General features: G+C 40.5%; 1 protein-coding gene across 1 annotated transcript in view; it reads right to left on the bottom strand.

Annotated features, from left to right (window-relative positions):
- The window catches only part of hectd4 (HECT domain containing E3 ubiquitin protein ligase 4), a 43,781-nt gene that overhangs the window by 21,585 nt on the left and 8,812 nt on the right, over positions 1–13,384 (bottom strand). The window contains exons 5-41 of the mRNA XM_088335320.1: positions 11,817–11,925; positions 10,511–10,649; positions 10,252–10,422; positions 9,972–10,164; positions 9,712–9,873; positions 9,507–9,620; positions 9,292–9,432; positions 8,948–9,183; positions 8,691–8,833; positions 8,523–8,593; positions 8,342–8,447; positions 8,027–8,147; positions 7,814–7,942; positions 7,460–7,584; positions 7,043–7,196; positions 6,866–6,966; positions 6,552–6,750; positions 6,092–6,211; positions 5,908–6,012; positions 5,512–5,675; positions 5,099–5,344; positions 4,612–4,804; positions 4,207–4,311; positions 4,037–4,125; positions 3,777–3,949; positions 3,542–3,677; positions 3,322–3,466; positions 2,990–3,156; positions 2,762–2,908; positions 2,484–2,668; positions 2,239–2,392; positions 1,879–2,159; positions 1,618–1,804; positions 1,418–1,499; positions 1,151–1,353; positions 914–1,049; positions 67–249 (exon numbers count right to left, since the gene is read on the bottom strand). Coding sequence (XP_088191446.1) covers positions 67–249; positions 914–1,049; positions 1,151–1,353; positions 1,418–1,499; positions 1,618–1,804; positions 1,879–2,159; positions 2,239–2,392; positions 2,484–2,668; positions 2,762–2,908; positions 2,990–3,156; positions 3,322–3,466; positions 3,542–3,677; positions 3,777–3,949; positions 4,037–4,125; positions 4,207–4,311; positions 4,612–4,804; positions 5,099–5,344; positions 5,512–5,675; positions 5,908–6,012; positions 6,092–6,211; positions 6,552–6,750; positions 6,866–6,966; positions 7,043–7,196; positions 7,460–7,584; positions 7,814–7,942; positions 8,027–8,147; positions 8,342–8,447; positions 8,523–8,593; positions 8,691–8,833; positions 8,948–9,183; positions 9,292–9,432; positions 9,507–9,620; positions 9,712–9,873; positions 9,972–10,164; positions 10,252–10,422; positions 10,511–10,649; positions 11,817–11,925 — 5,615 coding nt within the window. The remainder of the gene's footprint in view (positions 1–66; positions 250–913; positions 1,050–1,150; positions 1,354–1,417; positions 1,500–1,617; positions 1,805–1,878; positions 2,160–2,238; positions 2,393–2,483; positions 2,669–2,761; positions 2,909–2,989; positions 3,157–3,321; positions 3,467–3,541; positions 3,678–3,776; positions 3,950–4,036; positions 4,126–4,206; positions 4,312–4,611; positions 4,805–5,098; positions 5,345–5,511; positions 5,676–5,907; positions 6,013–6,091; positions 6,212–6,551; positions 6,751–6,865; positions 6,967–7,042; positions 7,197–7,459; positions 7,585–7,813; positions 7,943–8,026; positions 8,148–8,341; positions 8,448–8,522; positions 8,594–8,690; positions 8,834–8,947; positions 9,184–9,291; positions 9,433–9,506; positions 9,621–9,711; positions 9,874–9,971; positions 10,165–10,251; positions 10,423–10,510; positions 10,650–11,816; positions 11,926–13,384) is intronic.

Genomic DNA, 13,384 nt, shown 5'->3' on the forward strand with positions numbered 1-13,384 from the left:
TGAGTTGCAAGCCATTAATTATTATAGTTAAAAATAGAATGACAGGTATTCATTTATATCCATTACCTGGACCTCAGACCCTATTTTAATGGTTTCTTTAAAGCCTCCCAAAGCACAGAGTGCAGCAACTGCCTGCCTGCCAATGGCCTGGAGCTTAGCAAGCTTCCTACCACTGCTGCTCCCATTCTCCAAAATACTCTCCGCATACTTGCCCAGTTGAGGGATGAACAGTAGTGCCCTAGAAAGCACCTATGATTGACAGAGAGTAAACGTTTAACATTGTGGGCCTGTTAAGAAAATATTATTGGCACCAGCACAAGGCATTTTAACCCAGTAGCACATGTTTTGTGCCGTTACGCAAAACAGTAATAAGGGTCTAATTAAGATCTATAATATTGGACACTAAAAAGCATGTTAACCAAGTTCGATTTGGTAGATACAATACATAATTCACCCAATTATAAGATTAGCTTTAATGTTTGCCTTCATGAGCAATCAAGTTTGCAACAGCATATCTTCTGTCAATCAGGCCTTTGAAAAGTCAAAAGTTATTTTTAAATGACATGTTATATGCACCCTTTGAAGTCCAAAGATGCCATTTGCCTACGTGTAATAGTCAATATGCTGAAATTGCCAGTTATCAGTCTCAGAAAATTACCATTCTGTCACTGATGTCACCTGACAATTTATTGACAACGCAGCTCAAATGTCCAGGTAACAACTATCAGTCTGTTATGGCTCAAAAGTATTCCAGGTTGAGTCGCTTAATGTAACATTTTGTGGATGAATACACTTTCACAAATAAAATATTAATCAGACTTGAGGTTTGCATTTGAGGGGGCACGTTTAAAGAAGTATTGCCAATATATTTTTAAATTGACCCAAGAAGAAAGGAACAAATAATAAATGGTACTTTTTCAGCAGTGCTGGTCCAGATTTGTGCCGTGTTTGACTCGGGGGCAGTAAGCAGACTATGCAACAGAGCAATAACCTCAGCAGCCATACTGTTGGCAACATGCCCACTGATGAATGGCCGAACAGGGTCCGACCTGCGGAATACATGATTGAAATAACCAAATTGAAGTTACGCATTTCGTAGAGAATATTAAACACAATGTTTTTATTATGGCACCATAGATTCTCAAATCACCTGGCCAGCTCAGTATTTCTGTCCCTACAAGCAGAAGTTTGGGCATTTTTTTTCTTGTCACCCGTCGTAATGCCTCCAGTTGGTTCTTGGGTCAGAATCTCTACAGGCGGACCAACACTCACTATCAAACCAGACTGAGCCCATTTAGTGGCCTTCCTGAGGGCACTGGACGCATCTTCTGTGATTACCTCACAGTGTCCGCTCTTAAAAAAAAAAAAAAAAATTAGAAAGGGAAATATAGATTTAAAAACATATGTTAGGGCTTACTTTAGTCATATCTCTGTCCATTTTGACAACCTTTTCCATGTTTGCACCAGTGCCAAGCCGAAACGGGCGTCCCTCTGAACTGCTACATTGTAGAGACAATACACACGGTACAAAAATCTCAAAGTAGGCAAAAATTGTGTAGCTAGAAAGCCAAGCACATCTCACTAAGGTAAAATAAAGTTAGTCAAATAATTTTGTACCTTAGAAGTGGTTGAAGAACCTCGTGAGATGACTGATCCTCCCTTTTGTGGATACATATTGACAGTTTCCCATCAACTGCTTCCCCTTCTTCCCCAATATCTTTACTCTTCTGGGTTCCTTTGGAACTAGCTTGAGACAGACTTGTTTCCGGCTCAGAAGAGCTCGGGGACAGTAACGTCTGGCAACCTGTTGAGTATTTGATAAAGTAGTGGAAAGAATACCCAGCCAGGGGTTGTTTCTCAAGGAAAATCATGACAAACCTGGTACAACATAATCCGCAAGCTTAGCCAGCAACAAGGCTGCGATGCGGGAGGCAGGGTCATTAGCGTCTTGTTGGTCTGCGTCAAACGTATTCATAGAAAAGCTCCATGATGGTAGCGCCACGTTACCACAGTCCTCTACACTCATAAGAGGCAAGGCAGCTCGACAAAGCTGCAGGATGATGAGCACCAGTTTTGGGGAAGGTCTCTGGTCAAGCAGCAAAGACAAAAGCTTCGAAACACAAGCTGGTTGGCTCAGGATTGCTTTTCCTATGTGGCTCCTTGAATGAAATATTAAGTGTTAATATTCACTATACAAACACGCTCAACTGAGAAAGTATCTCCAAAACAAAGCCCTACCTAGAAAGGTCATTGAGAAGGCTGAGCACATCTTGCAGGGCATCATTTCCAGCTGCTTGATTTCCACAACATTCAGTAGCTCTGGCCAGATGATTTGTTAACAAACTGGACACCTGGCGAGCCAAACCGGAATGTACTCCATCTGTAGAACCGCCTTCAAGATGGGAAAACAGAAACTTTAACAGTTCAAGGTAAATCCATATTAAAAGATTGTAACCATGCTCGTGTATATCATTTAACTTTACCTTCCTCTTTCTCCCATTCTATGCAGCGATTAGCAAGCACTTGGAAAGCAGCCCAAGCCATGGTGGCTACTTTCTGCTTTTTGGTCTGTGTCTCATTTGAGCTGCACTCCCTCTGACCACTCAAGCTACATAAGCTGTCCATGAGCTGAACTAACCCACTCCGAACTAGGCACTGCTCCTCACTCCTAAAGTAAAACATGTGAGAACTAAGTTAAGAACAGTAGATATGCTATGACAAGGGTATGAGCGGATAACAGGGGGTATGTAGAGTCTCCTGCCTTGTGTAGGGTATTGTGCAAAGTAACCCGATACTGTTGGCACAGGCAATGGGGTAGCGAGCACAAAGCGACACAACAGAAGTCATAGTCTCCCCAAATGCTTCCTGCACTTGCTCTACCATTCCTCCACAGGTCAGCTCTTCAATCCTATGCATGAACATATACATGGAAAGACTTTAGAAATGGAGGCATCTGTGTGCATTATGAGTTGTAGTGTCCTATTATTACCTAGGGCCACCTTGTAATACCATAGTAACAGGACCAACCAAGTGGGTGACCCCTCCCACTCTAACGGCAGCAGTGAGTAGCTCTCTCATATGGACAAGTGCCTGCTTTCGTGTGGTACCACGGCGCCACCGTGTCTGTGCAGCAGACAGGAAACTGCTGCTTGATACCTACACAAATAATGGATGATAATTAGAGTTGTTGCCGGAAATAAATAGCGAGCAGTTATTTCATTAGTGTAATTACTTCATGTACATCATGTCTATCTTGCTTACTGAATATCCATAATCAATTTAGAGCATGACATTTAAAATATTTTTAAGCAATACACTTACAGCTTGATCAGGGGTCGTGCCAATAAATGCAAATAGCTGACCCAGCAGAACACTATATGTTGGCTTGTCTCCACTGTCTTCAACAACCAGAGATTGCAACAGTGTGAAGGAGCTACTGCGATGACTGGTAGGGTGATGTCGTCTCCTGTAGATGGAAAAAGAAAGCCCAAAGGTAATTTTAATTTGAAGGGTTATTCTATCATAGAAAAATAAGAAGTACCTCTGAGCTGCATGTGTAAACTCCAGATCTTGGTTCGCAATCATTTCTAAGTCAGAGGGTGCTGACATGCTGCGCAAAAAGACAGGCTGCTTCACAATGGAGATCGCAGTTTTGGCATCTGATACGGACTTAGAAGCTGTCACAAAGTAGAGCAAAAAAGAAAAACACTGTTCAAACTGAAAAATGTAAACATAGATTTGCAATTTAAGTACTCAAATTTAAAGAAGACTTCTACCTGGGCCTGGTGTTCCTGCAGGTGTATTGGTTAAGCTTCTGCATTGTTGTGCAATAGTAACATGTAGTAGTAATTCTGTTCGGTTCATCAGACTCTTCACAAGTGCCTTAGTTTTCATTAGTGGGGTGCTACCACTAAGGTGCGCGGTGTTTACTTCATGAAAGAACCTCTCCCTGTTGGCACAAATACAAAATATTACAGAAAATATTCTAATGTCCTGACTAAGGTTTTTGATTTAATACTTTGTGTAGAGGACTTGCCTTAATCCAAGTACAACATTTTCCATATCACTAAAATCGAGAGCAACATCTTTCAAGGAGCAAAGTAGTTCAAGTTCTTTAATCTTATTCTGACAAAAATTGCAAATCACAAGAAAACAATGAATATCAAATTATAAGATGCCTACAGCGTCAAATGTTTGACAGGATACCTCATAAAAGTGGTAGTCATGAAAGAAAGGCGTATTGTTCTCCAGCTTTCCCTGCTGGGCCTCGTCTACCTCATTTTGCCATTTCTGCTCCAGTTCTGCTACGCTCTGCACCCAGCATGTATTGCATGACATGAGGGTTAGCAAATTTTATAGCAATGATTCGCTATAATACAAAACAATAACAAAGTATGGCAATTCATTATATAGTTAGAAACGATATTTTAAGGAAAGAAATGCCAACTTTCATCCCACATACAAATATAGAACAACACACTGACACTCAGAAATTTGGTGTGAAAGCACTGCCTTTATATTTCAGACTGGATATTCTAATTTACTGTTGGTATAGCAAACCTAAAGTTATCTGATATCCAAACGCCTTTCTCTTTAAAAAAGAATATTTACCTGCAGTTGACGCTCTAATGCATTTATCTTCTTGAAGGTCTCTGCCATGATCTTACAGACCAAGTCAAATTCTTCAACGTGCTCTTCACGGTACTGGTAGTTGACAAGTGACTGCAGGCTATCCACTAAGCTGAGATGCTTTATAACACATGACACGATAACTTCTTCCATAACCTCTGGTCGGATCACCTCTCTTTCAGAAAACAAAATCATTTCTTATTAAGTATTATTTGCAAGAATACAAGGTTGTAAATAAGTGCAATCGTCTGGAGTTTATTGTCAGTGATTACAATGTCGTGAACATTGTTAACACAGAGATTGGACGTGGGACTCCAGGATAAACATGTAATTAAAGACTTAAAAGAACAGATAGGATAAAAAGAAGGCTGGTCGAATGCAGTAAAAACAGACTAATAATAAAGCCCGAATTGGTAGCCAAAAAAGGTATTATTTGCATACATACTTTTCATTCTTTATTGTTCCTTACCTGATGCTGGGCCGAAACTGTGGGCGAGCTCTTCCAGACACCTCGCGCAATCTTCCCATGATACCTGGAGGAAGGCGTATGCGTGGAAGGTCAAAGTAGGTGCCAGATGTAAAACCCGGAGGCGGAATAAGCACATCTGCAGGGTAGGTGAATTCACGGTCCTCCTCAATTGTCAGTGGTAAAGGTGAAGGACTCGGAGTGAGAGCAGGAGAGAGTGCGCCGTTTGCTTCCACCTGCCATTGGCATCTAAGAAAAAAGTAATTTGTCAACATTCTGCATCGCATCGATCCACCCACATTTGCTTTGCAGTAAAAAAAAAGCAAAGTTGCACCTTTGTAAAATACACAAAACGTATTCAGTCAATAAAGATAATAAAATAAAAAAAAAGTGTCTGCTTTAAGTTCATGCCTCACCTTTGCAGCAGCTTTGAGCACAGCAAATCATGGCAGGCGTCCTCCTCTCTTGTCACCTCTGGTCCATTGTAAAGAATGCGCAGCATTGAGCAAGCAAGCACTGACAGACCAAGGGCAAGATCTGCTAAAAAAGGGAGGCCTCCAGAGATATCCTCAGATGACTCCTGAAAATAAATAATGTAATAGTTATGAGAAGGTGGTAGCTATATAAAGACTTTGGCTTTGGAGCACATATCACTGTATACAGACATAGAAATAACAACGATATGTTTAAAAGAGGCTAGTCTGCTTCCTGCCCACCAAGTGTTGTGGAGCAAGGTGACACCTGCATATTAACTAATGCAAAATAAATAAGGCTAGAGAGTCTAACCACATACCAAAGTTAGTGTGTTTTACCTGAGCTCTGACAGTGCAAGAAAACCCCCACATGGCTTTATCAGGGGTGTTGTGCTCTCGTCCGCTTCTCATTTCAAAGGAAAACGTCACTGTGTCACCTTCCACCTAAAATTATGAATTTGAGAAGCCATGACCAAGACTATGAATAGTTAACAGTGTATTTTTCTCTAAAAGCTTACGTTACCTTGACAAGATCTTTGGGCCATCCTGTTCCCAAAACACTGCGACTGCCATATCCCAGAGTGTTTCCTCCATACTCTGTTACTTTACGACTATTAGTGTTGGGACCCGCATAAATGACCAACTATGAAAATACATAATAAATAATTAATTGCAAATAGTAACACATAAGTAAATATATTTTAAAGCGTTAAGTAGTTTTTGGTTAATGTCTGATTCTGCTGTCTTCTACGAATTGAGCTGAGAATTAAGGCACATGACTTCTTTTTCACACAATATATTGTATGTTTATATATTTAATTATTGTAATTTTTAAATGTAACAATCAATTTCATGGCTACAAATTAGAATTAGTTGATTTCCCAATAAATGTCATTCAGTATTACTTCTTAGATCTGGAATTGTTTAGGATAACTCACTAAAATAATTAAATTAGGGGGTTGCTAAGTTTTTATAATAAATACCTTGTCATAGTCATATTGCGAAGAACAGCGGGAATCAAAGCGAAGGTACAAACAGCGAGCTCCTGGAATGTGGACAGTCTCCTTGAACTTATAGTTATCACGCACAGGATGCACAGTCTCCACTGTCTTGCCAGCAGCCCAAGGAGCAGGGATCTTCAATCCTGTTAGGAATCCTGGTTCCTCTCGTTCATCAAGAATTCTAGTACAGGAGAAAGCTTTTCTAAAACACCATTACCTAAATAGTTGACTCTTACTAAAATCAAGGCTATTGTTCAAGCAGTGTTGTTTGAATGAAGGGCCTCCATTGAACATACTTGTCAGCAGTAGATGAAGTCTTCATCCCCTGCCCTACAGAACCAGCAACTAGTGGCTCTTCTGAGAAAAGTGGAGACTGAGTCTTTAGTAATAAAGCGGTCTGAAAAGAAAACACAAAAAATAATCATGTGTCCTTTGGCTACAGGTTGGATTTTTGAATACAAACATTAACAAACCTGACTGGTGTATAACACCAACTGCACTAACTGAGGCATAAGGGCATCAGCTAACGTGAGTGTCTGCAGGTTGGGGTGCATCAGCGAAGTGAGCAACACTGGCAACAAGTGCCCTAGCATAGTGGCCTTTGTGACTTGCTCCAGGCCCTTCAACCTTTGGAAACACACATTGGATAACTCTGGATGCTAACCAGTGAGTTAAGAACAACAAACAGAAATACATCACAACAAATTCCCATTTTTGCACCCACTCATTTTCTGATCTACACATGAAACCATTTTGAAAAAATAATAAAGATCCAGCATTCGGCTATTGTAAATTCATATGCTACTGTACCTTATCAAAAGGGCAATTCCTGACACTAAATGATATACTTTGAATTTATGTGAATACTTTGAAGTTAAAAAAAAAATCACCTGGTTTCCTTGTCAGGGATTTCACTGCTAATGAGAGTTGTTGTCACCCGCTGCAGTATCTCCAGTGCCTCATCACATCCCACCAGGATCTTGGTTGCTAAGGAGAGAATGCTGCCTTGAAACTCCTAGGACGTCACAGAAAAAAAGGCCCACACTTCGGTAACTCTGCTTCCAGACTCTCAACTGCCCCAAAATACAAAAAAAAATACTACATTTTGTAACCACAGTTGAATAAATGTATTTTTGTAATTAACGGCAGTCTAATAATGGCATACTGTTTACTTCAATGGATGCTGCAGTGAGTGAAAAGATTCAGCCATGAAAGTAAAGGGTATTTAAAAAGGGGATGTTTACCTGTACCTTCATTGTTTCCCCTTGTAGGGAGCTGTCACTTTCATCGCTATCATCTGGACGAATAAGAATGGTGTTACTGAGAAGATGGTTCTGAACAGCCATGAGGTAGCGTAGACATGGAGAGACAACCTACAGGAAAGTAGTGACATCTCAGACTGGTATCAGCACAGATTAGCAAGCTTGCATTCCTTATACAGACTGTGATAGGCATACTGGCACTGTGGAGAGCAGCCTCTGGAAGTCATCTCGAGCGACTGTCTGACATTTGGTAATGAGAAGGCAGGATTCTCGAACCACCGTCTTAAGGATACATTGCAGTAGGTCATCGCTCAGCCTGTAAAAAACATTTTTTTTCCCCAAATTCTTAAGATTAACTGCGTTTCAATTAAAACAAACTATTATCAGATACAGTGGAATAATAACTTTTAGATAACAGCATACAAAACTCACCTATGCTGATTAAAAAAAACGTGGTATTGTCACACCTAAAAACATGGGCTACCACATGCAAGCAATGTTGTCACCCACCTATAATGGTCATCTTCTTCACTTCCAAACCTATTTTTCTGCAGTTGGTCGGCCATATTGGTAAGGATGACATCACGAAGTTGAGACAGTCCATTGTTCCTTTCACCTGAGAATCAATGTTATGTTTGAGTTATAATGCGTAGTGGCTTCATTGCTTATATCAATCATCTTATATATGTACCTTCACATAGAACAAGTTTTAGCAGTTTGATGAGTTCAGCCTCCCCTTGGTATAAAGTATTCAGGCCCGAGCTGCAAAAAAATATAAAATTATAATAATAAGAGCAAAAAATTAAATATATATCGTTTTAAGCTGGTACTTCTTTCCATTATCTATGAAATACTTTACCTGATGGCCAGGCACACCTCTTTCTGAATCTCAGAGCCTATTTGATCTACTGGAGCCATAAGTAGTTGCCACAAGAGCAAGCCTGCCCTACGTACACTTTCTCTGTTCTGCTCTGACTGAGGATTGAAGAACTTAAACACAACCTGAAAACAAAACACATGTAGAACAAGATGTATAAGTTTAAAAAATGAATGGAAAAAAAAAAAACAAAAAACAGGCAAAATACATCTTGTTGAAGGGTGTGGGGAGAAACCAACCTGGAACACAACCAAAATACAGCGGATGATGCTAGTGTCTCCACTGACCATGGCCTTCTCCATTATATCGCAGATAATGCTAAAGTGACTGGCCTCGATAGGATGTCTTTTGCCCAATAGGGCACCCAATGACAGGTTGTTGCTACTAGCTCCAAGAAGGTTAAGCTGGTGGACACACATTGCACCTACATGATGAAGTAGCTGGTTGATCACCTCACTTGTGTCCACCATTTCTTCTGTGAAAAAAAGGCAACAAACATTGTAAAAATAAATAAATCCAGGATATCTATGATTTACTAAAGCATACAACAGCGACACAGAATTACACAGTGCTAAATTCAAACCTTTGGGTTCTTTGATGACATGACTCACACCCAACCTATAGCACACATGATGAAAGGCCTGATTCCCTGGGTTACACCACTGGTCTATGTAATCACTAGAGCAAGTCCAGATCAAGTTGTTCAGTGCATCATAGCAAGCACCTGAAGGTCAGAGAAGAAAATGTCCGTTAGTTTAATATGTTTCAGCACTTATTTGGTGCAAAAGAAGCACTAACCTAGTCCAGCGACCTGAGCTCCTCTGCCTAGGGAACTTCCCGGAGCATCAATAAGATCAGCGCGGCTGCTGAACTGGCCATCAGCAAGGTTGAAGACTAAACTCGAAGCCAATACTGAAATACCAAGGCAACACTTCAGTGGAAACCACCAAATCTTGCTTATTTTTAGGAAAATATTGCAATGACGTTGTCAATGTTTTCATACTTTTTAGAGAGGAAAGGCTGCTTGTCCCTCCAAATAGCGAGCGTGTCGCAGAGCTACCAGATACACCAGGAGGGGGGACTAGCATCACTAAGTATGTTCCACACACATACATTGGTGTCTTCCTCAGATATTTCAGAGGGAGTCCACAACTTGTGTTGACAGCTAGGTGGAAGAAAAACCCAAGAGTAGTATAATACAAGGAACAACAAAGATTGTGTTATAAAAGTTAGCTGGCTTTTGGAGTTAAACGGATTGATTACCAGACTGCTCTTCTTTGACAGTGTTTGTGATGGTAGATCCTGTGAGAGCAGCCAACGTGGCAGAATGTGAGGCCCGGAAGCGAGACATTCGACTCAAAAGAAGTTCATTCAAGCACTTGGAAGACTCGCCTTCTTTGCGAGACAGAATAACTCTCTCCTGCAAGATGTCCGCAACACATAGCCCTGTCTGTGTCTGCATCGTAAAAAAACAGGAAACCCATCAAATAGTGAACACATCCAAACAAACTGTTGAGATAAATAGTGCAGAGAAACTACTTACATAAAGGTGAAAGACATCCATAAAGACGGAGTGGCCCTTCTGGGTCTTTTCAGCGAGACCGGCTGGGGACCACACCCAATATACGTATGATCCATCCGAGCACACATGTAGCGTAGTCATGCTGTTTCCCACTGGAAAGTGATGGGCTGGCATGGGAACAAGCTGACAAACCTAAAATCAGGAGTATGAACATGAGATACAGTAATGGTAACGGTATTCATTCATGTACAGTAGCTACAGGGGGTAAAATAACTTTTACCTGTAACGTGAAGGGGTCAATGACCTGGCACAGTTGATGAAATTTGCCATCAAAGGCAGAAGGGCGGTGGAGAAGACGACCACTGCTGTACACCAACCAACCCGGCTCCAACTCCTCATTTCGACAGTAAACAAATCCCCTGCACAAACACATGCAGAGCTTTCCTTCATTACACTTTATGCAACTTATAAACACATATTTATGACCCGCCAGTATCATAGCGAATAATTGCACACCATCGTCTCATTGCTGATTAAGCTTAAAATATGAAATGTGTTTTTGAAACGAGGGAATAATAAACAGAAACTAATCAGTTTCCTTAAAGGTGGGGTGCTGCATCTTAAAATGTAGGCTGCAGTCATGACTTTAAGACAGGAGATGGAGGCAAAGTGACACGCTCAAATAAACTTCTTTTTGGGGGTTTGTTGCGCCCCAAACAGGCCTGATAAAAGTAAGACGAAGGCAAATAGGCGCAATGGAGAATAAAGAATACGGGATTTTTTAAATCAGTTTGGCATTAATATCATACTTGATGGAGAAAATATTTAACTTTCAACGTTTTAAGAACACCTCAAACTACGAACCCCACCTTTAAAAAACAAAAACAACACAATAGAAGGCTTGTATCACTGGTGTGACAATGTTTTTTATTAGATGGACCAGATTTAGTCCAGGCCTTTGTGGCAAGGAGCAAGAAACAGCAAGGAAGAAAGCCACTTTCAAGTATTAGGTATAAAACAAACTTCAGCTGGAAATTAATACACTTGCGTTGCGCGACATGATAGTTTGTTTATCCAAACACACACACACACACTAAATTTGGCAGCAATCACGGTGTAATTGGTCTAGCACTGCAATATCTCAGAAACAGGAAATCACAGAGTTTTTATGTTCTGTAATGACCTAGTATTTCATCTTTGTTGATATGTGGAGTTTCTTACTCTAAATCGGAACATGAATTCAGATATCAAAAAAGGGCCTTTTTATGTTCACTCACTGGTCACGTTGTTTCACTTACTATTTCATATGGCTCAATCAATCAAAAATGACAAGTTAAGCGTTATAAGAACAAACAGTCTTTGAAAGGTGTGTTATGTCTTTTAAATTTGATCCGACTACATTATGTATTAACTAACGGAGCAGGTGACTGCTTTGTTTACTGAACATTCAAAATAATTCAGGTAGGACATGATTCCAAGTTGCCGGCTACAGGATAGAATTCATACATTATTAGTGCGATGAGACAACTGACATATTTAACATTTATTTTTGGGGGATAATGCTGTAGTAGAAAGTATTGCATTACCTCAGCGTGCCATGTAAGCCAGAGCCAAGCTTACTGAGTCCTCTCCCAGAAGAGTTAGTGGTATACAGATACAGCCCGTCTGTGGCAAGGCAGCGCCCCAGGTCTGTATCTGTGAGAAATGGGAAATGAAGAAATAAGAAAGTGAGGATAAAATGCATTTAGTTTTAACGTAACACGGGAGCAATAGAAGAGGGGGATTAAGATGCTAGCTGCTAATTGCTTTAAGCCGATTTCACATTATTTTGCCAGCAAAAAAGTAGCGAAAGAAGACTTTTATATTTATCTCTTTGGAATTCTAGTAGTGTTATCTTTTCAAATAGCACAAAAATATTACTCTGGATATATGAATAAACTTTTTTTTCTCTATTTTTGCCTCTGCTGTATCGTTTATTGATTTCTATGCGAGTCATCCCTGCCTTGTCTGTATTTCACCTTCAACACCCTTCTGAACATATACTGGACTGTCTCAGAAAATTAGAATATTGTGATAAAGTTCTTTATTTTCTGTAATGCAATTAAAAAAACAAAAATGTCATACATTCTGGATTCATTACACATCAACTGAACTATTTCAAGCCTTTTATTATTTTAATATTGCTGAATTTGGCTTACAGCTTAAGAAAACTCAAAAATCCTATCTCAAAATATTAGAATATCATGAAAAAGTATACAAGTAGGCTATTCAACTAATCACCTGAATCATCTAATTAACTCGAAACACCTTGCGAGGGTTTCCTGAGCCTTAAAAACACTCAGCTTGGTTCAGTAAATTAAATCACTACTGATCTGACTGCTGTCCAGAGGACCATCATTGATACCCTCCATCAGGAGGGTAAGACACAAAAAGAAATTTCTCAAAGAGCAGGCTGTTCACAGAGTGCAGTTTCAAAGCATATCCACAAAAAGTCTGTTGGAAGGGAAAAATGTGGCCGGAAACGCTGCACAACCAAGAGAGATGACCGCAGCCTTAACAAAATTGTGAAGAAGAGCCGCTTCCAGAATTTGGGGGAGCTTCAAAGACAGTGGGCTGAAGCTGGAGTCCAGGTATCAAAAGCCACAGTTCACAGACGTGTCCGGGAAATGGGCTACAATAGCCGTATTCCCATGGTCAAGCCACTTCTGAACTCAAGACAACGGAAGAAGCGTCTGACTTGGGCTATGGAGAAGAAGCACTGGACAGTTGCAGAGTGGTCCAAAGTCCTCTTTTCAGACGAAAACAAGTTTTGCATTTCATTTGGAAGTCAAGGCGCCAGAGTCTAGAGAAAGGCTGGAGAAGAGCAAAATCCAAGTTGCTTGAAATCCAGTGTGAAGTTCCCACAGTCAGCAATGGTTTGGGGAGCCATGTCAGCTGCTGGTGTTGGTCCACTGTGTTTCATCAAGTCCAGAGTAAATGCAACTGTGTACCAAGAGATTTTAGAGCACTACATGCTTCCATCTGCTGAAAAGCTCTATGGAGATGAGGATTTCATTTTCCAGCATGATCTGGCACCTGCCCACAGTGCCAAAACCACCAGTAACTGGTGCACTGACCATGGCATCACTGTCCTTGATTGGCCTGCTAATTCCCC

Source organism: Urocampus carinirostris, chromosome 5, assembly GCF_059441175.1.
Source record: "Urocampus carinirostris isolate Australia breed hairy pipefish chromosome 5, RoL_Ucar_1.0, whole genome shotgun sequence".
Taxonomy (NCBI): Eukaryota; Metazoa; Chordata; class Actinopteri; order Syngnathiformes; family Syngnathidae; genus Urocampus; species Urocampus carinirostris.